This window comes from Ovis aries, chromosome 26 (assembly GCF_016772045.2).
Source record: "Ovis aries strain OAR_USU_Benz2616 breed Rambouillet chromosome 26, ARS-UI_Ramb_v3.0, whole genome shotgun sequence".
In the NCBI taxonomy this organism is placed as follows: Eukaryota; Metazoa; Chordata; class Mammalia; order Artiodactyla; family Bovidae; genus Ovis; species Ovis aries.
In genome coordinates, this window is record NC_056079.1 from 32,984,408 (window position 1) to 33,011,919 (window position 27,512).

The 27,512-nt window shown below is 46.8% G+C and overlaps 1 protein-coding gene across 16 annotated transcripts in view; it reads left to right on the top strand.

The window, feature by feature from the left end:
• The window catches only part of TACC1 (transforming acidic coiled-coil containing protein 1), a 123,666-nt gene that overhangs the window by 56,402 nt on the left and 39,752 nt on the right, over positions 1-27,512 (top strand). For 8 of the 16 annotated variants that reach the window (XM_027962518.2, XM_027962524.2, XM_027962522.2 and 5 more), the window contains exons 1-2: positions 6,244-6,788; positions 7,803-7,918. The exons of 1 other annotated variant lie outside the window; for it this stretch is intronic. In XM_027962518.2, coding sequence (XP_027818319.2) covers positions 6,628-6,788; positions 7,803-7,918 — 277 coding nt within the window. In that variant the 5' untranslated portion in view covers positions 6,244-6,627. Of the gene's footprint in view, positions 1-6,243; positions 6,789-7,802; positions 7,919-27,512 lie in introns of those variants that run through there. 7 more of the 16 variants (XM_060406924.1, XM_027962519.2, XM_027962526.2 and 4 more) reach the window with 2 other exon arrangements.

Consider the following 27,512-nt stretch of genomic DNA (forward strand, 5'->3'; position numbering starts at 1 on the left):
CGTCCCTAGGATTCTCCAGGCAAGAACACTGGAGTGGGTTGCCATTTCCTTCTCCAATACATGAAAGTGAAAAGTGAAAGTGAAGTTGCTCGGTCGTGTCCGACTCTTAGCGACCCCATGGACTGCAGCCCACCAGGCTCCTCCATCCATGGGATTTTCCAGGCAAGAGTACTGGAGTGGGATCCCATTGCCTTCTCCATCCATGACACTAGTTGCATGTAAACATCATAACATATATCTGTTCCTTTTCCCACTTCTCTGAAAGCTGGCATGGTGTAACTCTGTTGTGTTCTCCGGTAGGTCTGATTGTGATCTAGGTGGAATGACATACTTTCTGGGGAAGTCAAACTTTGCTCTAGTGATAGAGAACAAAATAAATGAGAAAGTGGATCTGATGAGAGTTGTTCACCAGAGCAGAGCCTGGACAAGGGTCTTTGAGCAGGTCCCCTAGGTGGGATGCTTGGCCAAGTCTTTAATGAATGCAATCTGGATCCCTTTTCATCTTTCTGGAGCTCTTTAAGCATCTTAGCTGTGGACATAAATCCAGGTTTTCTGTTTTTAAAAACAAATGAGAAAGAGGGTTCTCTTTAGGATGTAATTTTTGGTATAAACGCATAGTATTAATATAAGTCCCTGGTTTGGACATGTTGGAGGGAAGTTTGAGATTCTGTAGCCTGCAGGTAAAGGATAACATTAGATCTTGCAAGGTTTAAGACTGTAATGTTGAACTTAACCTGAATACCTCAGATGCCATTGTTGGCAATGGCATTTCTTTGTGAGTGGAGTGAGGTGCTCCTAGTTGGGACTTTGTAGCCCTGGCCAGGTAAGCAGGAAGCCAAGACTGCAGCAGCAACAAGAAGCTGAGTAGAGTGTCCCACTGATGGAATCTCAAGCCACCAAGTGGCTGCGAGTGCTTTCTGCGTTCTTCAAGAAGAGGACTGAAAGGTAGGACCAGGCTCCTAAGTCAGCCCCGTGACACGGTTTTAGGCCGGTGACTGCCTTTTCTGCTTCAGTTACCTCATCAGCAAATTGAGGATGAGAAAACCTGCCCCACTCCCGGAGAATGTTGTAGGGATCAGAGGAAACTTGATTATGTAAGGTACTGTTATCATGGCATCTTAGAGACCTCCTGCTCTTCTATATTCAAGAAGACAAAAGTGGAGGGTTGAGGGGGCTTAGCTCAGTGTGCGGGGTGAGACGAGACCATCCAGTGGTGGGGCTGGTGGAGTGAGCATGCACCGGGAACGCCCCACTGCGCCGTGTGTTCCGTGAACAGGGTGGCTCTCAAAGCAGGATGGGGAGGGGAGATGGTCTGCTGAGTCATCTATACCTCGTTGCCATCAGCTGTTTCAAGTCATTTGGGCCAGTGCCTTTTCTCAGCCCTTTAGAGCCACTCCTCCGCTTTGATGACATTCATCAATCTGGCATGCGTGCGCTCAGTCATGTTTGACTCTGTGTGACCCCATGGACTGCAGCCCGCCAGGCTCCTCTGTCCATGGGTATGTCCGTGGGATTCTCCAGGCAAGAATACTGGAGTGGGTTGCCATGCCCTCCTCCAGGGGATCTTCCCGACCCAGGGGTTGAACTGGTGTCTCCTGCATCTCCTGCATTGGCAGGCAGGTTCTTTACCTCTAGCGCCACCTGGGAATCCCTCAATTTGTCATTTCCTCTTAATTGAAGTTAGGTGTATCTTTTGCTCACCGAATTTGTAAATTGTTAGGAAATACAGATAAGTTGATGGGTTTGCCTGCCCGCCGCCCTGAGCTTTGTCTTCTCTCAGTGGTGACCTCAACTCTGTGATTTCCCTGTTGCCACCCTGAAGCCACCCTCCTCCTCTCCTGGAACGTCATCTCATACACACGGCCTTCTCGTTTCACTGACTGTCGGAAAAGGTTTTGTTCACAGTAGCTGTTTTTCCTTCCTTCTGTTGTAAAAGGGTTCCCATTGTGCGTGGATTGCTCGCAGCTCCAATACTGCTTGAGTAAAAGATTTGTTGTTATTGTTTAGTTGCTAAGTCACGTCCGACAAATTGTCTAGGAAGGGAGTCGTGTTTGCTTGCCTACTGCACGATCAAGTTCAGTATGAGTTAAGATCCAGTCCTTAATGGGCTTCCCTGGTGATTTAGTCGGTAAAGAATCGCCTGCAATGCAGGAGACCTGGGTTCAATTTCCTGGGTTGGGAAGATCTCCTGGAAGAGGGCATGGCAACCCACTCCAGTAATTCTTGCCTGGAAAATCCCATGGACTGAGGAGCCTGGTGGTTGACCTGACTGAACGACTAAACCACCACCACTTTAATTAGGTTTAGGAATTCTTCCTGGTCAGGCCCGGCCCTACCGCAACCCCCCACCAGCCCCCGAGATTCTCCCAGTAGCTGTGCCACACAAATGGATAGTTGTTTGCCTGTGTAGAGTTGGCTTACTCTATTATTCTATTTTTTACCAAAGAGACCCATTTCGCAGATTCCTCTGGGGCATTCATTAGTGGCAAGGCATGGGTGTCTGCCCCGGCCACCACTGTGGATGTTTCAAGGAGTTCCAAAGCTTCTGTGAAGGGCAAGAAGCAGAGGAAGGAAGAGAACAGATGGGCCCTTCCTGTGCTTCCGGTCATTTCCAAAACAAAGACATTCCATTTGCCTACATCTAGTCCTTGAAGCTAAGGGCGTAGCAGCAAAGCGATTTGATTTACCTTCTTGGTCAAACACTGCCCATTCTTTCCAGAGTTATAGGAAAGCTGATGTATCAGCCTCATTATTTGTTCTTCTAGACAATAAAATTAGTTCAAGCTATTGAATACTTACTTCACTGCTGTTCCCATTAAGTCCAGGAGTTTGCAGAGACTTTCAGAAACCTGAGCTTTTGTTTCTCCAATTTCAAGAAATTTCTGTATAAGCTTTTGTCTTGCTGGGGCCATCACTTGTCTGGTTTCCGTTGTAGGCTGGTTCAAAATCTTGATTTTGCCAGCAAGAGTCAGGCTTTAGGAATTCCTGGCACCGTAGCCAAACTTAGAAGGTCTGTTTGTACACTGGAATATTCCTTTTCTGCACATTAATTCAACACCCTACTGACAGTTGTGGTCCGGTACTGAACTCTGGGCAAACGAAAATAAATCATAACTATGATGTGGCCCCTACTGTTTAGACGCTTATGGTTCAGACGTGGGAAAGACATGTAAACAAACATGTTATGTGTAGTGTGTAGGATGACCTTATGTCCTGGGACATCCTGATGTATGCCTCTTGTCCTGGTGATAACTATTAATAGTTGCTTAGTCGCTCAGTAGTGCCCGACTCTTTTGCGACCCCATGGACTGTAGCCCACCAGGCTTCTCTGGCTATGGGATTCTCTAGGCAAGAATACTGGAGTGGATTACCATGCCCTCCTCTGCGGGATCTTCGCAACCCAGGGATTGAACCCATGTCTCCAGCAATAGCAGGCAGATGCTTTACAACTGAGCCACAGTGAGAGTCTCTATGAATGTTTAGGGTATAGAGATGGTAGAAAGCAGGGAGAATTCCCAGAGGAGATACCTACGCTGGTATCTTTGGACCTTCAAGGTCTGAGGGCTTGAGGTCAGGGTGGGGGTGGGGGGAAGAGTGTGCAAAACACTGCAGGCAAAAGGGAAATTATTCCAGAAGCAACATTTAGTCAACTCAAGCTAGTCATCGTTCCCAAATTTATCCTGTGGAATAAATTCCCCAGGACACTTGGTCAAAATACAGATTTCTAGAACCTGCTGGGGCCATTTGGATTTGCATTAAAAAAAAAAAAATTTTTTTTTTTCAGTCCCGGTGCTTGTCTTTTTTTTTTTTTAATGTTTATTTGTCTGCACTGGGTCTCAGTTGCGACATGTGGGATCTAGTTCCATGACCAGGGATCGAGCCTCAGCTCCCCTGCACCTAGAGCTTGGAGTCTTAGCTGGTGGACCACTGAGGACCTCCCCTGGATTTGGATTTTTAAATAAGGGCCACAAATGATTCTTGGACACAGTAAAGGTTCCGAACCAAATCTGTAGGGATTATGGCTACAACTATAAAGGGCTGGAGCAGAGGAGAGCAGGAATAGCAAGGCTAGAGTAGGAGTCACAGATCAGCCAGGCAAGGGTGACCTGGGCTGGAAAAACCCTCAGAGGTAGAAGCAGTTGGGAGACATTTACAGAGGATCTATGAAAAATGGGGACTGCAGGAATCATAATGGAATTGCAGAGGAATGTCCATCCTAAAGGAGATCAGTCCTGGGTGTTCATTGGACGGACTGATGTTGAAGCTGAGACTCCAATACTTTGGCCACTTGATGAGAAGAGCTGACTCATTTGAAAAGACCCTGATGCTGGGAAAGATTGAGGGCAGGAGGAGATGGGGATGACAGAGGATGAGATGGCAGGATGGCATCACCGACTTGACGGACATGGGTTTGGGTGGACTCTGGGAGTTGGTGATGGACAGGGAGACCTGGCGTGCTGCGGTTCATGGGGTCGCAGAGTCAGACACGACTGAGCGACTGAACTGAACTGAAAGGATTCGAGAACATTCAGGAGTAAGAATGAACAGGACCTAGTACATAACAATTACTGGTGTATATTTGTGTGTGCGCTTAGTTGCTCAGTCCTGTCCAGCTCTTTGCGATTCTCTGGACTATAGCCCGCTAGGCTCCTCTGTCCATGGGATTTTACAGGCAAAGAATACTGGAATGGGTTGCCATTTCCTCTGCCAGGGGATCTTCCTGACCCAGGAATCAAACCGACGTCTCCTATGTCTCCTGCATTGCAGGCAGATTCTTTACCCACTGAGCCATCACGGAAGCCCACTGATGTATGTGGACAATATCATTTCCAAGCAACAAAACGCTTGTGTCAGATCCAGGAAGCTGGGGAACCTTATAATCTGAAGGGTTGTGTGGTGAGCCATAAATCTAAAAATACAAACAATGGGAGAGTGTTGTGGCATATTTCATGTAGACCTAAAAAAACAACTCCTGCTTATTTCTTTGTAGTCTCCAGAACGATCAAAACTGTTGTGTTTATCTCTGGGAGCTGGATGAATTGTAAAGTATCCAGACACCCCAGCCCTCTTGTCTAGACTTCAGGCAAACCCCTGCCCTTCTGTTATGGTTAAGACCCACCCACCAGGCCTTATCTTGCATCATTTTTTGCTTTTGTTCTTGTTATCAAAATGTGTAAGGCAGTCATGATTCATCAACAGTATGCTATGCCAACCCCTTTCAGGGGAAGACGTCTGTCTGGCAGTGTCAGCCTTTGCTCTTAATTCTGGAGCTGCTCTTTCTGTGGGAACCTGCAACTCTGAAAATTAAAGGTAGGATAAGAAACGTCTTTATCCAGGCACGGAGATCATGAAGTTGAGGCAATCCATTTGCTTGGTGCATTGGTGACTCTGAGAGGCGCCGTCCCTAAGCTGAATTCCTGGAATGAAAATGAAGAAAATCCGAGGACAGCTCTACTTACTTCCCTCTCCCTTCAAACATACAGAATTTTTTTTTTTAAATTTGAAGGCTGAAATCACCAGGCCTGTTGACCAACTTTCGAAGCAGCAATCGGAGTCAGAAACCGAATCAGAAGTTATGAAAAGAAAGCCTCAAAAAAAAAAAAAAAAAAAAAAAGAGAGAGAGAGAGAGAATGGGAAACGGATCAGGCTATAATTTGTGTCATTTAGCACCCTTTACCCAAGACCTGGCCACGGCGTGTCCACCAGTGCGGACTGGGGAGCTAAAAAAAGTATCGAAAAATTCCAGCCCTTGGCTACTCTTGTACCACCGCTGAGGGATCTGACGGGTGAGGGTGAAAAGGCTGACATTTTCCACGCCGTTCTATCAGAGAGGGGAAAACGCCGTTAACAGCGGCCTCAAAAGTTGGTTTTGGGGGTGTTTTTATTACAATAAGAGGCTGAACTTCTCTGTGAGCCCGTATCACCAACGCCATTAAGTCGCAGTAGCAAGATGAAAAAATAAACAGGGAAGGAGGGACACCCAGCGTGCGCCGACTCGGAAAAACGGGAAGCCGGCAAAAACCGTTGACGGCGCCCGGGTCCTCGGCCAGTCGTCGCCTCCGAAGTCGCAGCCGCCAAGCCCCTTCCCCCGCAGCGCGGGCGCGACCACTGCGGCGCGAAGGCGGGGGGGGGCTCGGCAGCTGAGCCGCGCGCTTCCGAGGCCCCGCCTCCGCCGGCGCCCCTCGCCGCGCGCGCGGGTGGTACGGCCCGAGGGGGGCGGCTCCCGGGGCGCGGCTCCGCGGCAGCTGAGGCGCGGCCGGCCGGCCGGGAGGCGGGAGCCGGGAGCCGGGCCCCTCGGAACGCAGACGCCTAGCCGCCGGGCAGCCGAGGACGAGCTGCCGACCCGGGCTCCCCTCACCCCACCCCGAGGAGGCCCCAGGAGGGGCTTCGGCGCCGCGGCCGCGCGTTCGGGAAGGAGGACGAGAAAGGAGCGGCGCGCGGCCGGCCGGCTGAGAGGAAGCGCTGCGCCCGCGCCCCCGACGGCGCCCGTGAAACCACATCCGCGCCTCCGCTGGAAGCGCGTCCGGGCGCCTGTCACCGGGTCCCTCCATCTTGAAAGGGAGAAAAAAGCGCTCTCCCGTCCCCGCTCCCCTCCTCCCAGGAGCCGGGGCCGCAGGAGCCGCGCGCATGGCGTTCAGCCCCTGGCAGATCCTGTCGCCCGTGCAGTGGGCGAGATGGACGTGGTCCGCGGTGCGCGGCGGGGGCGCCGGAGAGGAAGAGGCCGGAGGGCCGGAGGGCAACCCCGAGGACGAGGACTCGCAAGCCGAGACCAAATCCTTGAGTTTCAGGCAAGTACACGCGTTGCTGCCGAGATTCGGACGCGCTACCATCCATCCATCCATCCGCGGCTCATTCTGTGTGTGCGCGCGCGCGCGCGCGCGCGTGTGTGTGTGTGGTCGCCACCCGCGTTAACTGTGTTCATGGCAGTGCTGCCGTCCCTGCCCGTAACCAGGTCCCCGCTGTGCAGTCGGAAGTTCAGGACGTTGTGCCCTCCCGCCGGGTGCTTTCCTCCCCTTGTTTCAGTGTGAGCTTTCTGAACCTAACCCAGAATCTGCAGTCTCTCCGCATCCTCGTGTGCCTCGGTCCCTTTCTCTAAGCTTCAAGACCCCAGCCCCCGCCCCTGCACAAACACACACACACACGCACTGTCGTGGATCGCACCCGCTGGCACTTTGGGCCCTCCCTACGGGGAAGAAGTCGCTCCCAGGCCCTCCTGGGACTCCCCTGTGTCCCCGAAAATGCAGCCTTGGTGAAGAAGGTCGCGTGATGCAGGGCCCCCTGGCCGCTGAGGGAGAAACGGCCGTCTCTCCTGAGCTGTCAACCCGTGTGATTGCGGGAGGCAGGTGACAGCGTCCTCGGCCTCTAGCCGGGTGCCTTGCAAACAGGTAGAGAGGCCTAACTCCAGAAAAAGGGCATCGAGGCGAAAGCTGGCTTCCTGATTTTAGGCTGAGAGGGGCGATCTGAATTTTTAAGCCTCTGGCAAAGGGCTTTTGTGAGAAAAGGAGTCTGTTGAAGGGGCTTTTGGGGGGCTGTCAGAGAGAGGGAAGGATGACCTCAGAAATAAACGTTGCTGGAGAAAGGCCCCGGAGGATGGAGATTTCAGGCAGACGGAAGCTGGAGGAGGGCGCTGCCTCAGCACTGCACCCCCCCTACCCCCCCCATCCCGGGCCAGTCCACACTGAGGACCCCCGCGCGGGGTGCGAAGTTAGCAAAAAATACTGGACCTTGCGGAGATGTAGCCTGTAAAGGGGTGTCGGAAATACCGTTGAAAGTGGTAATTCCTCATTTTTCCCCCTTGGCAGCTCGGATTCTGAAGGTAATTTTGAGACCCCTGAAACTGAAACGCCCATCCGATCCCCTCTCAAGGAATCCTGTGAGTCGTACCTCGGACTGGCAGGCTCCGGGGCCAAGACCCAAGGTAAGGAAAGACTTCCCTTGTTCTGCCTTTTTTTTTTGCTGCTGTTGTTTCAAGTTTGAAAATGTAAATAAGGGAAGGAAAAGTGTTAATGCAGGGCCATTTTAAAAGGTGGGGGGTTGTCTCCTTACTCAGCAGGAGCTGTTTGAAAGCTCCTGGCATATTTGAAGTGGTTTGTTTGTATTTTTCCAAGTGTGGAAGCCAGAATCTTTCTTCCCTAAGTAGGTTGTACATTTTGCAGTATGAAATTATCATTATCAGAACATTCCTGCTGGGCCATAAAAAACAAAAATGTGTGTAGTGATGTTGGGATGGAGGTGTGTTTAGATTTGGCTTCACACATTTCTCAGGCCTGCGCATTTTCTCCAGGGTGTGGCTGGAGACAAGAATTATAGGTAGGAGTTGAATTTTTTTAGACAAGGAGGAATCTTAAGAGGCGGTGTCAAAGTTCTCCACCGCCCCGCTTCCACCAGGGATGGTGGTGAGCCCCAGTCCACCCGAGAAAGCCTGGCATGGAGACGCCCTTATGCTCTCAGATCCCAGCCTTGAGCCTGCATTTCATCTGCAGAGGCTGCTGCTGTTCCTCTCGATTAGTGGAAACCGTTTTTGTCCCACAGCCAATTCTGAGTAAAATCTCACCTGGCCTGATCACAGGCAGTTAGCTGTTCAGAGTGGCTGTGATTCAGCAGTGGAAACAGTCCCCATCTCTGCAGGCCAGCGTCGTGGAGGGAGACGGGCCTTTCAGAGGTTAAGCAGAATGTACCTACCTGTCAGCTTGGCTTCCCTGGTGGCTCAGCGGTAAAGAACCTTTCTGCAATGCAGGAGACACAGGTTCGATCCCTGGGTTGGAAAAATCCCCTGGAGGAGAGCCTGGCAGCCCACTCCAGTATTCTTGCCTGAAGAATCCCATGGACAGACGAGCCTGGCGCGCTATAGTCCTGGGGTCACTACAGTCCTGGGGTCACAAAGAGTCAGACATGATTGAAGTGACTTAGCACGCACGTGTGCACCTGTCAGCTTTGGCCTAAGTACAACAACGGAGAAAAATGAAGCCGGGGAAGGGGGAAAAGAGTTGGGGGGGGGTTGGTAGGAGGTGCTGAAGGCTGATGGGGCTGGGGAACCTGATTGATTAGGGGACTTGAGCAGACTCCTGAAAGAGGATTGAGGGGACATCTGTGCAGTTTCTTGAGGAGAACTCTTCTAGCAGAGAGCATGGCTCCTGGGAAGGTCTGAGACAGCACCAGCCTGAGGCAGAGGGGTGGGGAGGGAAGTGCCCGGGGCGGGGCGGGGGGGGGGGGGCAGCGTGTTGGAAGTCAGGGAGGAGGCCTGGTGGCTGTAGCAGCCGGAGTCAGCCAGGTAGGGGGCTTTCTGGGTCCTGTAGTCACAAGGCATTCATTTTTCCTTCTGAGTGAGATCAGAAGGGCTGCCTTTAAAAAAGGCCACAAACCGGGCAGCTTAAAACAATGGAAATTGGTTCCCTCTCTGTTCTGAAGGCTAGAAGTCTGAAATCAAGGTGTTGGCAGGGCCAGGCCCCTTCCAAAGATTCTAGGGACAAATTCTTCCCTGTTTCTTCTGGCTTCTGGTGGTTGCCAGCGATTCCTGGTGTTCCTTGGCCCGTGGCAGCAAAGCTCCCATCTTACCTGGTCAGCTTCTCCCTGTGTATCTGTCTCTTCATGTGGCTTTCTGAGGAGGACACAAGTCATTAGGTTTAGGGACCACTCCAATCTAAGTTGACCTCGTAGGTTGATTACATCTGCAGAGATAACGACAGTTGAGCCTTGAGCAACATGGGTTTGAACTGTGCCGGTCCACTTGACACAGAGTTTTTTTCACTAAGTATGTTCTAGAGCAGGGGTCCCCAACCTCCAGGATCTAATACCTGATTATCTGAGGTGGATCTAATGTAATAATAATAGAAATAAAGTGCACAGTAAATATAATGCAGTTGGGTCACCCTGAAACCATTCCCCATCCCCTACCCCAGTCCGTGGAAGAATTGTCTTCCATGAAATGGGTCTCTGATGCCAAAAAAGTTGGGGACCACTGTCCTAGAGTACTACATGGTCCACAGTGGGTTGAATCCAAGCATAAAGAAATGTGGATATGGAGTGTTTTCAACTGTGCTGAGTGGTTGGGTGTAGGCACCCCTAACCCCCACATTGTTCAGGGCTCAATTGTTATGTCCAGATAAGACCACATTCCCAGGTGTGGGGAGTTAGGACTTGAGCTTGTCTTTTGGGGGGAATATAGTCCAACCCACAGCAGGGCTTTGAACAGAGGGACAATGCTCTCGCTTCCTTTTTCAAAGGATAGCTGTCTGGAGAAGGCACTCCAGGATGGATGTCCTTTTCCTGTGTTTTTTTCTATTTGCAGTGACAAAGTAGAGCCAACTTTCAGTTACCCTGTTACCTGATTTTTGATCGGGTCATGAATTTATTCTCCCAACGGTTATTATATTTCCTTGCTTAGCAACTTCCTCAAAGGTCACCTGGGGAGGTCACAGGAAGTCCGTGCTGGATTTCCTGGTGGAGCTGGACTTACTGGGGAAATGTTACCAGCTTTTTGTGATTTGGTTTTGCTTTCAATGGTGAGCTCCAGGGACTTCCCTGGCAGTCCAGTGGTTAAGACTCCATGCTTCCAATGCAGGGGACGCGGGTTTGACCCCTGGTCAGGGAACTAAGATCCTGCATGCCACATGGTATGGCCAAAAAAAATTTTTTTAATAATAAATGGTGAGCTCCATACTGGGCTGCCCTGCTGAAAATTCCCTCAACTGGCCCTGGGCCGCTTTTTTACCATGAGTTCAGGCAGAGACTGCATGGGAACAGGCAGGTTTGCGTGTTAGAGGACTTGTGTGTGCCACTTGGCTGGGTAGCGGTCTCCATAACAGAAGATGCCGCTTCATAGCTTCCCCTTTCTTCTCTCAAGATTGGCAGATCTGAAGGGAGATTTGAAAGCCTGAGAGAGCTATTCTGTGGCCTTCCCCTCAAATTTAAATAAAGCTCACAAGACAGTTTGAAAGCCTCTTTGAATTGCTCAGCCTGGGTCGCCTGCTTCCTCACCATCCTGTCAGCTGGTGGTCTGATTCATCCTGACAGATTCTTCGCTAATTAAATGGAGGCCAGTATGGCCCAGGCCCTCAGAACCACAGAGACCCAATTGTTTGGTCCTTCCTATGCCACTGACTCATTTTTACAAGTTTTGGTCACTTACGGCTCATACTCTCTTTTCTCGGTCTCTCTAGAATTTTCCATTTTAGAGAGTCAAGGACCAAGAAAGGGCTTTCCCAATGGCTCAGCAGTTAAGAATCCGCCTGTAATGCAGGAGACGTGGGAGATGTGGGTTCCATCTCTGGGTCGGGAAGATCCCCTGGAGGAGGAAATGGCAGCCCACTCGAGTAATGTTGCCTGGAAAATCCCATGGACAGAGGAGCCTGGTGGGCTACAATCCATGGGGTCACAAAGAGTCAGATGCAGCTGAGTGTGGATCAAGAAAGCTCAGCGGAGTAGCTCAAGATTGGGGACCATGCAAGTGGCAGGCGGTATAAACTGGGGAAAAAGCACTGTATGTGAAGAAGTCTTGCCATTTAGTGTCTTTAAATAACAGGATGATTCCCCATCAACCTGGCAGTATCCAGCCCTCTGGGGCTTCTTCTCCCCAACACCAGTCCTTGTCGAGAGTTCTGTGGATGGCCTTGTTATGCATACACAGTGAGTGTAAAAATACAGCCAGGGCACAGATCTGACCAGGGAAGATGTCAGTGGGTAGAAATTCCTGGAGTCTAATGCTGAAGTCTAACTTCTCAGCCTGGAAGGTTCTCTTTCTAAAAACTGTGGTTATTCGACTGCTGATAAGGTGGTGTGCATTCTCACTTTTGCTCAGTTGTGTCTGATCCTTTTGATCCTGTGGACTGCGGCCCACCAGGCTCCTCTGTCCTTGGGATTCTCCAGGCAAGAATAATAGAGGAGCAGGTTACCATTTCCTCCTTCAGGGGATCTTCCCCAACCGGGGATCAAACCTGCATCTCCTGCTCACTTGACTGGCAGATTCTTGACCACTGCACCATGTGGGAAGCCCCCTAATAATACGGTTAGTCTTTGATGCAGGGGAACAGCACGTGCAGGTCATGTAAGACTCTCTTGTGGCAGGATGCTCTATAAGCTCTGCAGAGGGTGTTTAAGTTGCTGATGTTACTGTTCTTTCTCTTTGCTGGGAGATGTATCAGTAAGGAGACATCACCTAGGAAAGGACGTTTGAGAGGTACAGTCTCAAGTTTATCGTTTTTTTGTTTGTTTGTTTCCAGTGCTGATGGACTGTGGTTTTGTCCTGTGTTTTAGATTATAAAAGTGAAAGCTGTAGTGGCTATCCTCTGTTAATTGAACCCTCCCCCAGCCGGCACACACAAACACACACGCCTTTGTTTACAAATTGTTACCTTTCTTTGAGAGAGGGAATTGTAATTCACACTGAAGCTCTTTATGCCCTTGGAACAGTTATCCTGTTTGATATGTTGATTAGATGACTAGATACACCAAACACATAAGGTAGTTCTCCAGAACAGGAGAGAGATAAACAGGGTCAGTCCATAGGTGTTTACTGCCGGAGGGTTGTAGGGACTGCTGACTTATTTGTTGACATAGTTTGGGTCAGTGTAAATCAGGCATCAGCCAGCAATAGCTCATAGGCCTGCCGTTACCTGTTACTGTTTTGCTGGAGAGCTGAGAACTGTTTCTACATTTTTAAATGGCGGAAAACGATATTTTGTGTGAAAAGTACATGAAGTTCAAATTTCAGGGCCCATAAATAAAGTTTCATTTTGGAACGCAGCCGTGCATTTAGGTGTAGTCTGGCTGCTTTTGCAGTAAGATAGCAGATTGAATACTCAGAACAGAGGCAAATGCCTAAAATATTTACTATCTGGCTCTTTACAGGAAGTTTGCCGACCTTGATCCACACTTGCAATGATTTTGGTAAAATGATAAAGTTTAAGTACTTTATAATTTGACCTTTATAATTGAACTTTAGTTTTAAAAAAAGCTACAAGGCTTAGCTGATTAATTAGCAAGTGAACTGTGGGTACTGGGTGCCACTCCTGTAGGCCTGAATGGTCAGGGACGGCATCAAGGAGAGACTGGTTTGGGCTGACTGTTTATCTCCCTCGCAAAATGACATTTCAGTCTGGCTCATACTTAATTTTCAATTGTCTAAAAGATGAGCAAAAAGGAAATTAGGGAAGAATGGGGAGAATTTGGCAATCATTTAATACAAGTACAAACACAGAGACTTTTCACTTTTGTTTCTAATGTAACTTTGAGTGTTTGAGAATTTGTAATTTGACTGTTGCTATGGTGTATTTTTGGTATAGGTTGTATGGTTGATTGGTTTAGATTGTACCTATGTAAGAGTTAGAAGGGAAGTCTTATTAAAATCTGAGCCTTAGATCTTTGATCCTAAGGCTTTGGGCTACTTGTATAAGCAAATATGCAAACATTGAAGTGTTCTAGTCGAATCTGTGAGTGTGGTTCTCCTAGGAACTTAGTCTGGCATCCTTTCCAGGCTCCTACTGCAGGGATTGCTTTATTAGAATATCCTAGAGGTAGTGGGACTAATGGGCCTCCCTGGTGGCTCAGATGGTAAAGAATCTGCCTACAATACAAGAGACCTGGGTTCAATTGCTGGGTCAGGAAGATCCCATGGAGAAGGGAATAGCTACCCATTCCAGTATTCTTGCCTGGACAAATTCATGAACAGAGGAGCGTGGCGAGCTACAGTCCATGGGGTCGCAAAGAGTCAGACCTGACTGAGCAACTAATACACACACACGATGTGACCAATAAGGAGCCTTCATGTTACCTGACAGTTCACCCCAGTGGCTCCTTCAACACCGTGTTATTCCAGGTTAATGCTCTCATTTTCTTGGCTCTTTCACAGTTTAAGTTTTTATATTACACTACTTCATATTATTATGAAATGCACTTAAAAAACCTCTGCAGGAGAATACAGTTGCATCCCCCACCCCCTCGCCCTGTATGTTTGTAGCTCTCAGCTTGGAAATTCCCACTAGTTAGTAAACGGGATGAGGTCGTGTGGCTTTGTTGCTTTATTTTATAATAATGTTAAGGAGCCATGTGGGCATCCCTGGTGGCTCAGCAGTAAGAATCTGCTTGTCAGTGCAGGAAACACAGAGACACAGGTTCAGTCCCTGGGTTGAGAAGATCCCCTGGAGAATGAAATGGCAACCCACTCCAGTCTTCTTGCCCACAGAGGGACCTGGTGGGCTTCAGTCCATGGGGTCACAAAGAGTTGGACATGACTTAGTGACTAAACAACAGCAACAACAAAGGAGCTGTGTAAGGAGCACCTCTTCCTCTGTGTAGTGCTCCACCCAAGGAGATACTTGGGGGAAGAGTATAATTTTTCCAGCAACTGTCAAAGTAGTTATTATTCTTTTAAAGTGAATAGCGAATTCAAGACCTTCTTAAATATCGTGATGATTATACTCACCTCAGACCTGCCTTTCCCAATTTAGAGCTCACTTGAGTCCCAAATAAAGCAGTATAGCTTCCTTTGAGAGCTTCCAACGGTGGAGGTGTTTTCTCTTGTGTACTGAGGGGGCAGCCCTGCTAAATTGCATTGCTACCACTTAATTCCCAGGTGGCACAGTGGTAAAGAACCTGCTTGCTAATGCAGGAAACACAAGAGACTTGGGTTCTGTCCCTGGGTCAGGAAGATCCCCTGGAGAACGAAGTGGCAACCCACTCCAGTATTCTTGCTTGGAAAACCCCAAGGACAGAGGAGTCTGGTGGGCTACATACAGTCCATGGGGTTGCAAAGGATCGGACATGATTTAGCAACTAAACAACAGCAGTGTTCCACCTACAGAATGGATGTCGTCTGAAGCTGTTTAACACATTTAAAGAGCAGTCATAGTTTCTTTTTCAGGTGACTAGTAATACTACTTACTGTTCATAGGAAGCCCTAGCAGAATATGCCATTTTGTCACAGTCTTCTGAACTCTGGTGAGTGACAGAAGACCATGGTTTATCTACCCAAAACAGCCATCTCTGTAGGGATTTGATAACTAGGGGTGGCTGAAGTGTCCAGTAACGGTTTCACTTTGGGCCTGGGAAGGGATTGCAGCTTGTAAGTTCAAGGTCTCACCCTCACCTTCACACATACATGAACCTAATTTCATGGGCTTGCACAAACATAATCAGATCCCTAGGGCCTAGACTGATGATGGCCAGACTTGGCAAGAGGATAGTAATCAAATGGATTATCTCATTAATTCACAAGTGGAAAAATGTGATCTGGCAGTTCTGTTTAGCAGATCCGGATACTGTCCTGGCCAGTCCTTGTTCCCTATGTCATTGCTGGAAATACGACAGCAAATTATTGATCTCCAGCTTTCCCACTGCAGAATTCCGACCTAACAGATTACCAACTTTCTGTTCCAGCTGCATTTATCGTATGTATTGAATGCAGTTTTTTTCAGCATCTTACTTGGTTTCATAACAATGATGCTCCGAAACAGACCACACATGATTTCCAGTCTAAAAATTGGGAAACGGAGCCTATACTGCTAGTAGTACAGTGGGGTCATAAATTCAACTTTTAAAAGGAAGATTTGTTTAATTTGACTGCAGGATCTTTAGTTGCGGCCTGTGGGATCCAGTTCCCTGACCAAGATCTAGCTCTGCGTTGGGAGGGCGGAGTCTCAGCCACTGGACCACCAGGGAAGTCCTGTAAATTCAGCTTTGAAGATCACACACCCATCTTCTCTGCAGGGGATCTATGTATCTCTCTCTCTTCACTGCCTTAGGAAATGACTTATCAGAGGAAATGAAAAGTTCTTAAAATGTTACCAGGACAGAGTATGTGATGGGGGAAAGCATGTTCTTTAGTATCTTGTAAAATGATGTAATTTGAAAAAAAATCAAGAGATTACATCTTTCACTCATGTTAACTTAGCATATATGATGTGTAAAGGATAAAATGTATTTTAGGAATTTTGAACATCAGAAGCTTACAGTACAATTTAGACATCAAGTCAGAAGGGAAAAAGTAAAAGCATCACTGGGTAAGCAGTGCTGTTGGATTAAAAACATTTGCTTCCTTTGTGCTCAGCGTCTGCTCATCTGTGAGAAATAAAAAGGCACCGGGAACATTTGCCTTCGCTTTGCTTCCCTCTCCACCCGTGAGTCGTGTGTGGGTGAGGAGAGGCAGGTGTGTGGGGGCGTGTGCAGCCTCCTGGGACTTTGCACCCATTTTGGGGTAGAAGGAGGAGGTTCTTAAGAGGCTGGTATTGCTGCATAGCTTACTCCTTGGAAGGAAAGTTATGACCAACCTAGATAGCATATTAAAAAGCAGAGACATTACTTTGCCAACAAAGGTCCTTCTAGTCAAAGCTATGGTTTTTCCAGGAGTCATGTATGGATATGAGAGTTGGACTATAAAGAAAGCTGAGCGCTGAAGAATTGATGCTTTTGAGCTGTGGTGTTGGAGAAGACTCTTGAGAGTCCCTTGGACTGCAAGGAGATCCAACCAGTCCATCCTGAAGGCGATCAGTCTTGGGTGTTCATTGGAAGGACTGATGTTGAAGCTGAAACTCCAGTACTCTGGCTACCTGATGCAAAGAGCTGAGTCATTTGAAAAGACCCTGATGCTGGGAAGGATTGAGGGCAGGTGGAAAAGGGGATGACAGAGGATGAGATGGCTGGATGGCATCACTGACTCAATGGACATGAGTTTGGGTGGACTCTAGGAGTCGGTGATGGACAGGGAGGCCTGGTGTGCTGCAGTTCACGGGGCCGCAAAGAGTCAGACAGACTGAGGGACTGAACTGAACTGATTGCTGCATAGCAGATAACTCTGAAACTGGGTAGTAGCTCAAGCCACTGGATGTTTATTATCTGACATTGTTTTCAGAGGTCTGGAACTTGGGAACAGCCCAGCTGAGTGGTCTGGCTTGGGGTTCCTGGTGAGAATGCAGTCTCGGTGTTGGCCGGAACCCTAGTCATCTGAAGGTTGACCAGGTCTGGAGGATCCCTCCTCAGCCATGCCTGGCACGCTGGTGCTCGCGGCGGGTGGAAGATGTCAGTTCTTTACTGTGCGGTGGGGCTCTGTCTGGGGTTGCCTGAGCGTTCTTCCAGTATGGCAGCTGCGGTGTCTCTGATGACAGCCTCAGAAGCCATACTCTGTTATTTCTACAATATCCTTTTGGTTACCCTAGCCCAATAGTGTGAATCCCAGGAGGTGGGACTCCCAGGGGCTGCCTTGGAGGCTGCCTGCCATCAAGCTCTTGCTTTCCTCTGCCTCTCTGGTCCTCCTCCTGCCCCTCTTTTAAAAAATTTTTTTTGATGTGGGCTCTTTTAAGAGTCTTTATAGAATTTTTACAATATTGCTTCTGTTTCATGTTTTGGTTTTCTGGCCGTTGGGCATGTGGGATCTTAGCTCTCTGACCAGGGATCAAACCGGCACCCTCTGCAATGGAAGGCAAAGTCTCACACGCTAGACCGCCAGGGAAGCCCCCTGCCACCCTTCTTAGGTACAGGAACAGAAGGGCAGGAGCAGCGACATGGCCTCCGGCCAGGGTTCCCATCCTGCTGCAGAGGCGTCTGGTCACTCTGGAGGCTCCTCTCCTGTCGAACATTCTCCCTCTCTCTCTCTATCCTGCGTCAGCGTCTCAGCTCAGTGTGGGCGGTTGCTACTTTGCAAGAGAGGCAGTTGGTGTTGTGACCACTCTTGTAATGATTTCTGGAGGTGCGCGTTGTGGTGGTTTAGCTGCAGTGAAGTTCAGGTCTCTGCGAGGAGGAGCCATCTGTTAACACCCGCCCTTTCTCCTCTGCTCCTGCTGCTGTCTGCAGCGGACGGGGAGCAGATGACTCTGGGGGGCCTTCTGGGGCTTCTCTCTGTTTGGGGGTGTCTCGGCTCCACTGGAAATGCAGCCTTAAACAAATCCAGGTGGTTGCAAAAATCCAGGGCACCTCCTGAGTGCAAAGAGAAGGCACACCCGTCATTGGCTCAGCTTCCAGGGAGGCTTGGGTTCAGGGCAGGGAGGGCGGACTCCTACTGGTTATGGGCCCCACCCCCTTATCTTAACCTTGGCCTTCAAAAGGGAGGGTTTGGGTCTCTTTCTAAATAAAACAGCACTGAGCACTCATTTGGAAATTTGAGGTACTTTCTTCATCCTTAGCACAAAGCTTTTCCAGTTTATCAAATGGCTTTTCAGATTATTCGTTACCTGTGGAGTCTTGCATGTTAGAGTGAGCCTCTTTCAGGAGTTAGAAGCTTCCAGCACCTGGCCCTGACTATTACAAAAACCAAATAAATTAATTATCCCCCTCCCACCAGCTCCTGGGTGATATTTTTGTTTGGTTTTGCGAGGAGGAGGAGATTTAGACAGTTTGTTGTCTGGGTTCGGGCATGGGTGTCTGTGTGCGTTGGTGGTGTTTCTCTGCTGTGAAGTAGTGACGCCTTAACATTGCAGCGTACCTCAGAGGCTGTTCTGCCTTTTCCTGCCTTGACTCATCCACTTGGACCCCTCTCGCCGCGCCCAGGCTCTGGGTGACCTGGGGCCCCGTGGTTGTCAGGAACGTGAGTCCTGCAGCCCACACCATTGGGGTCTACCCGACAGTCCTGGAAGAGGCCTTCTTGTCCTGTTATCCTGTCTGTGAACAATACACTGTGTCTACTTCTCCATTTTAAGGCTGATGTCCTGGACTGAATGGCTAAGAGCATGCGTTTATGAAGTATATTTCAACTTTGGGGGAATTCGAGGGACTGGGATCTCAGAGACATTAAACTAAATAAAAGGTCACATTTTGGACACTTGCCTAAATCCAAATGTGTACCTTATTAACAGCCTTCTCAGATCAGACCCCTTGTCTCCCTTCTGAAGCCCCGCCTTGGTTCAAACTTGGGAGAGCAGGAGTGGGAGGGAAGACCCTGAAAGGAGGAAGGTCTTCACAGGGAAAGGGTCAAGTGAAGAACAGGTGTTCCTCCTGTGGGTAGGAGCGCCGAGCGGCTGTAGCCCCGCTTACTCTGTATACATTTTCCTGTATGAAAGGTTATCAGGCAGCATGGGGTCCTGTATGTATCAGCTGTCTGCTCAGCAGCGACCCTGCGCTCAGCTCTGTCTTGGGCACTCAGTTTCTGCTTTGAGGACTCGGAATCGGTGGTAAGATCCCTGCTGACCTCAGTCTGGAGGGAGCTGGCTGCTTTCTGTTCCCCAGGCCCCTTGGCCTCCTTGGCTTCCCTAGACGTTTTAGCAGCCAGTAGGTAGTTTTAGCAAGGGAATGTCTGAGGGAGGTCTGAGAAGGCAAATGTTAGCAAGAAATAAATGAAAGAATTTTTAAAAAAAAAACAACCCTACCCCCACCCCTAAAACAAAACCAAAAGCCTTTTGAGTGTGCCAATTGTCATGCCTCTAAGATGCTTCCTATACTTGGTTACACCTGTTACAGGAAAAAGAGTGATGTCATTTTTTTCACCTCTTTCTGTAAATAGAATTTATCTAACACATGGTAGGCTTCCTTAAGAAAAATTTGAAATCCCAAATTGATGTGACGCTGAGCCCTACCAGCTCTCTCAAGTATGGGACACGCATAACAGACTATTTAAAGCATTTTCTGAAGTGTAAGTCTGTGGTGTAATAGAACATGTTATAGGAATTGCAAGACATGCTTTCTACCCTGTTACCCTCTGAGTCTCTTTGTTCTGTCTCTTTTGTAAGCAGTTTTATTGAGATATAATTCACTTGCATTTAGTTCACCATTTAAAGGGTTTATAGTGTATGAACAGAGTTGAACAACTATCACATTAACCTAATTTTAAGAATGTTTTATCACCTACCCTAAAGAAATACTGTACCCATTAGCAGTCATGCCCCCATTTTTCTGCCACCCCTAGTCCTAGCCACCTGATAATCTACTGTATTATGTCTCAATATATTTATTTATTCTGGACATTTCATGTAATTGAAATTATACAGTATATAGTAGTCTTTTCTGATTGGTTCTGTTCACTTACCGTAATGTTTTTCAAAGTTCATCCATGTTATAGCATATATATTGGTAGTTCATTCTTTTTTAAAATTCTTGATTAATACTTCATTCTCTGGATAAACCATATTTTATTTACGCATGCATCAGTTGATGGACATTTGAGTTGTTTTCACTTTTTGGCTGTTCTGAATAATCCTGCTGTGAACATTCATGTTCAAGTTTTTATGTGGGTGTACGCTTTTCATTTCTCTTGCTGTATACCTGGTAGTGCAATTGCTAGGTCATAAGGTAAATATTTCTAATTTTGAGGAGCTGTCAAACTGTTTTCCAAAGTATCTGCACCCTTTTACATCCCCATCAAGAGTATATGGGGGTTTTCAGTTTCTCCACATCCTAATTAGCACTAGTTATCTGTTTGATTGTATCCACCTTCATAAACATGAAGTGATGTCTCATGGTGGTTTTGATTTGTGTTTCCCTAATGACTAATGATGTTGGGCAGCTTTCCACACACTTTTTGGCTGTTTGTGTATCTTCTTTAGCAAAATGTTTATCCAGATTCCTTGCCTATTTTTCAATTAGGTTACTTATCTTAAGAGAGTTGTAAAGAGTACTTTATGTCGTCTCAATACAAGTCCCCTATAAGGTATCTGATTGTAAATATTTTGTCCCATTCTGTGGGTTGTCTTTTCACTCTTTCGGTGATAGCATTTGAGGTGTAAAAGTTTTTACTGTCGATGGAGTTCAGTTTATGTACTTCGTTTTTGTCATTTTTTTCCCCCTAAAGTCTTTGCCTTACCATAGTCATAGAGATTTACTACAGTGTTTCCTCCTAAAACTTAATAGTTTGAACACTTACATTTAGGTCTTTGATCAGTCTTGAGCTAGTTTTCATTCACGTTGTGAAGAAGTGTTACAGCTTCATTATTTTGCATGTGGACTCCAGTGCTCTAGCACTATGTTGAAAAGACTTTTCTCCCCCCTTTTTATTTAATTTTGCACCCTTGACAAAAATCAGTTGACAAGAGATGTAAGAGTTGAACTTTTGATTCTGTTTTATTGATCTGTATATGTCTCTTTAAACACACTGTCTTGATTATGGTAGATTTATAGTAAGTTTTGAAATCAGTAGGTGTCAGTCTTCCAACTTTGTTATATTTTTTTCAAGGTTGTTATAACTATTCCAGGTCTATTACATTTCCACATGAATTTTAGGATCAGCTTGTTAATTTTGCAAAGAAATCAGCTGGAATTTTGATAGCGATTGTGTTCAAACTATAGTCAAGTTTGGGGCGGATTGTCACCCTAAGATATTAAATGTACATGGAATGCCTTTCCATTTATTTAGATCTTCTCTGATTTCTTCAATTAGTATTTTATAATTTTTATAGAACACATCTTGCATTTCCTTTGTTAAATTTATTTCAAAGTATTTTATTCTTTTTGATATTGCTGTAAATGGAGTTGTTTTCATAATTATGTTTTTGGATTTTTCATTGCAGGTGTATAGAGATACAGTTGATATTTGCATATTGATCCTTCCTGAAAGCTTGATGAATTCATTTATTATAATAATTTTTGGTGGATTCCTCAGAACTTTCTGTATAAAAAGGTGTCATCTGCAAATACAGATACTTTTCCTTTCCAATCTGGATGCATTTTTTTTCTTTCTCTTGCTTAATTGACCTGGCTAGAACTTCAAGTACAATTTTGAATAGAAGTGTGAGAGCTGACATTCTTACTCTTATCTCGTTCTTGATCTTAGGGTAAAAGCATTCAGCTTTTACTATTAAATATGATATTATCTTTTATATTAAATATGATATTAGCTGTGGAATTTTCATAGATGTTCTTTATCAAGTTGAAGAAGTCCTTTTTTTTTTTTTTGGCCATACGGTGCAGTATGTGAAATTTCCCCAGCCAGAGCGTGAAGCCATGCCCCCTGCAGTGGGAGCACAGGCTCAGTCACTGGGTCACCAGGGAAGTCAGAGGAAGCTCCCTTTTATTCCTTATTTGTTGAAATTTTTTTTAAAATTATGAAAGGACATTGGATTTTGTTAGATTCTTTTACCATGTGTATTGAGATGGTTATATGGGTTTTGTCTTCCATTTTATTGCTATTATATGTTACACTAAATGATTTTCAGATGTTAAACCACCCTTGCATTCCTGGAGTAAATCATGCCTTTTCATGTGTTGGTGGACTTGGTTTGCTGGTATTTTGAGGATTTTTGTGTTGATTTTCAATAAGAAATAATAGTCTGTAGTTTTTTTGGTTTTGTATTTTCAGTGATATCTTTGGTTTTGGCATCAGGGTGATATTGGCCTGATGGAATGAATTGGGAAGTGTTTCCTCCTCCTATAGTCTTTGGATGTTTTTGAACAATTGATATTAATTATTTAAATGATTGATAAAATTTACCAGTCTGGTTCAGATCTTTTTGTGTGTGTGATGGGGAGTTTTTAATTTACTAATTTACTAATTCAATCTCTTTTGTTTGTCTTAGGTCTATTCAGATTTTTCTATTTCCTCTTGAGTCAGTTTCAGTCATTTGTGTCTTTTTAGGTTTTTGTCTGTTATATCTAACTTATTAAATTTGTTAACATACAGTTATCCATAGTGTCATTTTCTTATTTTCAAGCAGAATTAATCAGCCCTGCCATGCCTGTTTCACAGGGTTGATTTGAGAATTAGGTTAAGCAGTATCTATGGAAGTGCCTTGAACACCATATGACTGTGAAGTAGTGTATTTGTGTAAATTTTTAGTTCCAGGGCACCACAGTCTGCAGTTTATGCAACTTAATGTTCCTACTATATTCCCCCTTTGTGAGTTGTATTTCATGGGTGAGATTGTCGACCTTGTTACCAAAGGAAGATAAGCTAAGATTGGGCTGGAGGGGGATTACAGTGGTTTGGGGGCCTGCCTCCCTGCTTCTTGAGGGGTGGCAGAACATAGCTTGTACACTTTCAGGATTGGAGGGCATCAGTGCCGCATTAGGAACTCAGCTCGTGCCCAGCCCCGAGAACTGCTGGTTCAGCCCCAGATGTCCTCCTCTCTCCTGTAACCTGTACCTTAGAGGCACTGCATTCATTCACCTCACCTTCTCCCAGCTTACTGCTCTGTCAGCAATAAAAGTCCTTTTATAATACAACCTAGTGACTTCCTGGAGGTCCAGTGGTAAAGACTGTGCTTTCACTGTGGAGGGCTCGGGTTCAGTCCCCAGTTGGGATTAAACTAAGAATCCTATATACTTGGGATTGAACTAAGAATTCTATAAACTGCACAGCCAAAAATATAAAAATAAAAAAATAAAATACAACTTAGTTGGTTTTCAAAAATGAAGAACTACTGTAGTCTGGAAAGTTCTCTTGCTAAATACAGAGGCAGATTCATAGGGGAAATAACCCACTTAGAAAGGGAAGGCAAGTCCAGAGATGGAGCCGTGGTGATATCTTTTCTGTAGGAACAGGGGAGGTGGCCGTCACATGAGAAAGCGGTAGGAACTTCCTTAAGCTCAACTCCTGACTGTTCTCCAAAGGAGCTTGGAGTGTGGCTCTCGTCTCCTTGGCGGGATTATAAACCCCACGTGCTTATTCTCTGGTCACTTCATCCCCGGTGCAGCACGTGCTGCAGGTTCACAGGGCCTGTGGTTGGTTGGGTAGATGATTATCTTAGACATTACTTTATGATTTGATTTTAAGGCTTCAGGTCCTGATGCAGCTAAGGGTTTAAGCTAATTAGGGAGTGCTGACACTGAACATCTGGTTTGGATCTTTATGCAGGATTTCTTAGTGCTATGACTCAAGTCAGCTTGGCTCACAGTCAGTAATACAATTGTCAAACTTCTCTGTCATCGCCAGACCCTCCAAGTTTGTGTTATTTCTGCGTATATCCTCTCTTTGGTCCCGAACCGCAGAGACCCACCCTGCGGGCTAGAGTTCAGAAATCCAGGCCCCAGGGCCTTGGTAACCAGGGGTCCTGTTCTCGCAGCTGTCAGATTCAGCTTTGCCAATTATGAGACACATTGCAACCTGGAGGGTTGTGTGAAACTGTGGGATCACCTCCCCTGCAGTGAGGGAGGAATAGTCCCACCTTTTTGTTTTCGTTGTGGCTGTTCACGCATCTTAGTTCCCCAACCGGGGATTGAACCCAGGCCCAGGGCAGTGAAAGCACCAGAGGCCTAACCACTGGATTACCAAGGAAGCCCCCAGTCCCACCTGTTTGAATGTCTAGCCCAGCTTGGTCACGTGGTTCCATCCCTGCCTTGTGAGCACTCAGAAGCATGACATGGATGGTTTGTTCCTAGACACGGACAGCCCCCTGCTTCCATCCTGACTCAGGTGCCCACCCCCTTCATAGATGTAACCCTGTAGAGCGATATACTTGACTGTGTCCTATTGTAGCATTGAACCTCCACCTCAAAACCTCTGTTCTTGGGCTTGTGGCCCTATTAGGGTTTCTAAGAGTCGTCCCAGGAGTGAAGAGAAATTGAGTGATTGAAGACAGCTCTAGAATTAATTCAGAGGCTATGTAGCATGGTTGAGCCGTGACCCGCCTGTACCCTCGACCCAGCTCCACGCCTCTCCTCTTTCCTGCTCCCTCGCTCTTGGTTCCAACCTTTCTGAGCTGTGGTCTCGTCACCTGTAAGATGCGGTTAAGGAACACCTTGTAGGGGTGTTGTGAGTGTGAAATAAAGTGCTGGAACTCGCAGCACAGTTACAATAGTAGTGTTAACTGTGAAGAATTTTGTCAGGAGGGAGATCCTTCAAAAACAGCCCTTAATAATAATAAATCCCACCCTTCTGTCTTGGGAAGAGAAGGCAGGGTGGGGCTGGGTAGGCTTGGAACAAGAGTCCTATGTTGAGATGAAGACAGAGGAGAAAGGGTAGAAGGGGATTAGGTTTGAGAAAGAAGAGATTTTTGTGCTTAAGAAGGATTCTGGGCCTCGAAATGGGAGGATTGGCTTAATATTAGTCATTTGTTTATACATCTGAAACACTGGGGGAAAATTTAGTGCTTATCTAAGGTTTATTGCCTGAAAATCGTTACACAGTGAACAGTCTGTGGATAAGTCATTCTGAAAGTGAAGCCAAGGTTCCGGTCCCAGTGTTGTCTAGAAACTGGTTTCTCTAATAAGATATAGCCAGCATCTTTCCATGTCATTAACTACTTCAAACACAGTTTTTAATGTTGCACCACAATATGTAGTTTTGCTTTAATCATTGGCCTGGAATCAGACAGCTAGTAGCGATAAAGGTAAACAGTGCCATGGGGAGACTTTTCCTCTGTTCTTTTTCCTGGGGTATCGGGCACAGTTATCACTGCTGGATGTTTCACAGTGTCTGCCTGGTTTCCCTTGTGAAGTTCCTCAGCCTTGGGTAATTGTGAATCAAGCTGCTTTTTCCATCACTTAGAGACAGAACCTTCATCTTGCTACTAGATAAGACTATATTTCTCTTCTGCCCATGGTCAACCTGTAGGTTATTAGCATACGTAAATATGTGAATAAATGTAAATAGCACTTGTAGTTGAGAGGGGTTTTCTTTTTGACAGCAGATACGTGGTGTCTTTTCAAACACCAATTCCCTGAGGGCTGGACCCACTGATTGAGTGTCCTTCAGTCCAGTCCTGGTCTGGCAGTAATGCTGAGTTAGCATCGAGGCTGCCCTTGCCTGAGCTGGCAGGTGCATCCCAGGTCCCCAGGCTGCCCACATTTCCCTTCTACTTGGCTGCAGCTCTGAGGGGGCTCCCATAAGCCCCTCTCAGCTCCTATAATTCACTACTGGGACTCAAACAAAATTCAGGAAGATACGCTTCCTGGTTCACTGTAAAGGGTGCGGCTGGAAACAGGCGAGTGGCAGAGATGCAGGGCCAGGTGGGGGCAGGCACCTCGCCAGCGCCGCTGTGGGTTCACCAGCCTGGGGGCCCTGTGACTCTCACTGTCGAAGGCTTCTTATAACCTGACCAGTCGCCAGCTCCCGAGAGTTCCCACCTTCTCATCACGAGTTTGGTCTTTCCGGTGACCAGTCCCATTTGGACACCCTCTGGGGCCTCCATCCTGAGACACCTCATTAAACTCAGGTGTGATCAAAAGGGGCTTGTTATCAGTCGCATGACACTCCAGTCATCCAGGAAAGTTCTGAGGGTTTTAGGAGCTCTGTGCCAGGAACCTTGGACAAAGGCCATTCTTATTATACTACATCTTCTAGTGTGAAGATACGTGTAGAAAAATGTTCATCACAGCAGTGATTAGAACGACAAAGGAGTTTGGAGACCCTCAAAAATTGCCTGACATGGGACTTCCCTGGTGGTCCAGTGGTTAAGACTCTGTTCCCAATTCAAGGGGCCTAGGTTCAGTCCTTGGTCAGGGAACTAGATCCCACATCTAAGAGGTCACATGCCTCAACTGAGACCCAGCACAGCCAAATAAATAATAAGTAAGTGAATAAATGTTAAAAAAAAAAAAAAAAAACAAGGCAAAATTACCTGCCATGTAGTGTGACTTCAGTGTTGCTGTCATTAGTTGAACAAATGAGTGTGTATTTTAGGGTGGAGGGTGGGGGAGGGGCGGGGAGAAATGCCAGGCACTGCCGAGTGTGAAGGAGGAACAGGAGAGAGGAAGTGAGGGCAGGCCCCTCTCCCGCTCTGAGAGCCTTTGCAGACAACTGCACTGAACGCATCTGTTTCCTTGGGCCTGCCTTCCATCTGTCTGTCCGTCGGGCGCTCCCGCATCCTCTACCGTCGCACAGCTGGCTCACCTCCGGCTCCATCCCGCAGCCTGTGCTGTTCCATTTCTGCCTGAAACCGCCTGCCGTTTGCTTGCCAATTTTACACTTGCTGATATAGCCAGACTGTGATTATCCTTCCCGCTTCAGTTCTTGGAGAAATGTTTCGTCTGGTTGCATCGTGCACCAGCGCTGTGTTTAAGCTGCTTCTCGTCCTTCTGTGACAGGCTGTGTCTGGAGGTCGTTTTCTGAAACCAGGTTTGAAAAGCCATCAAGCGCATCCAGGCACTGGCGGGGGTGGGATCATAGGGATCCAGGCTTCTGTTCCTCAGCGTTGTGCTGGGGGTGGGAGGCAGAGGGTGCTTGGAAAGAGAGGGCACTTGTCTTGAACTCTCCGGAAATATGTATTATTGTATGTGGCTGTGGAAAATTATCCTAAGTCCTATTAATTGTAGACACCAAGTAGAAAATAACAGATAAATAAGAGAGAAAAAATAATAAGAATAAGCCATTGTCCCAATTGAAGGGATGAACTATTTTAAAATACACATCCTTCCAAAGTTTTTTCTAGATGTTCTTATTTTTTTAATCTTATGAAAAGTGTAGGATGTAATAATAGAAGAGTATAATGAATCTGCATGTATTTATCACCCCATTACAACAGTCAACATTTTACCATGCTTGCTCCTTTTTTTGAAGGATTTATAAGATGAGACATTTTCTCTAAATATTTAAGTGTGTATCTCTAAACATAAAGATGTTTTTCCTGTTAACCATAAGACTGTTATCATATCAGTAAAGTTAACCTAATTAATATCATATAACCCGGGCTGCCGTCTCTAGGGTCGCACAGAGTCGGACATGA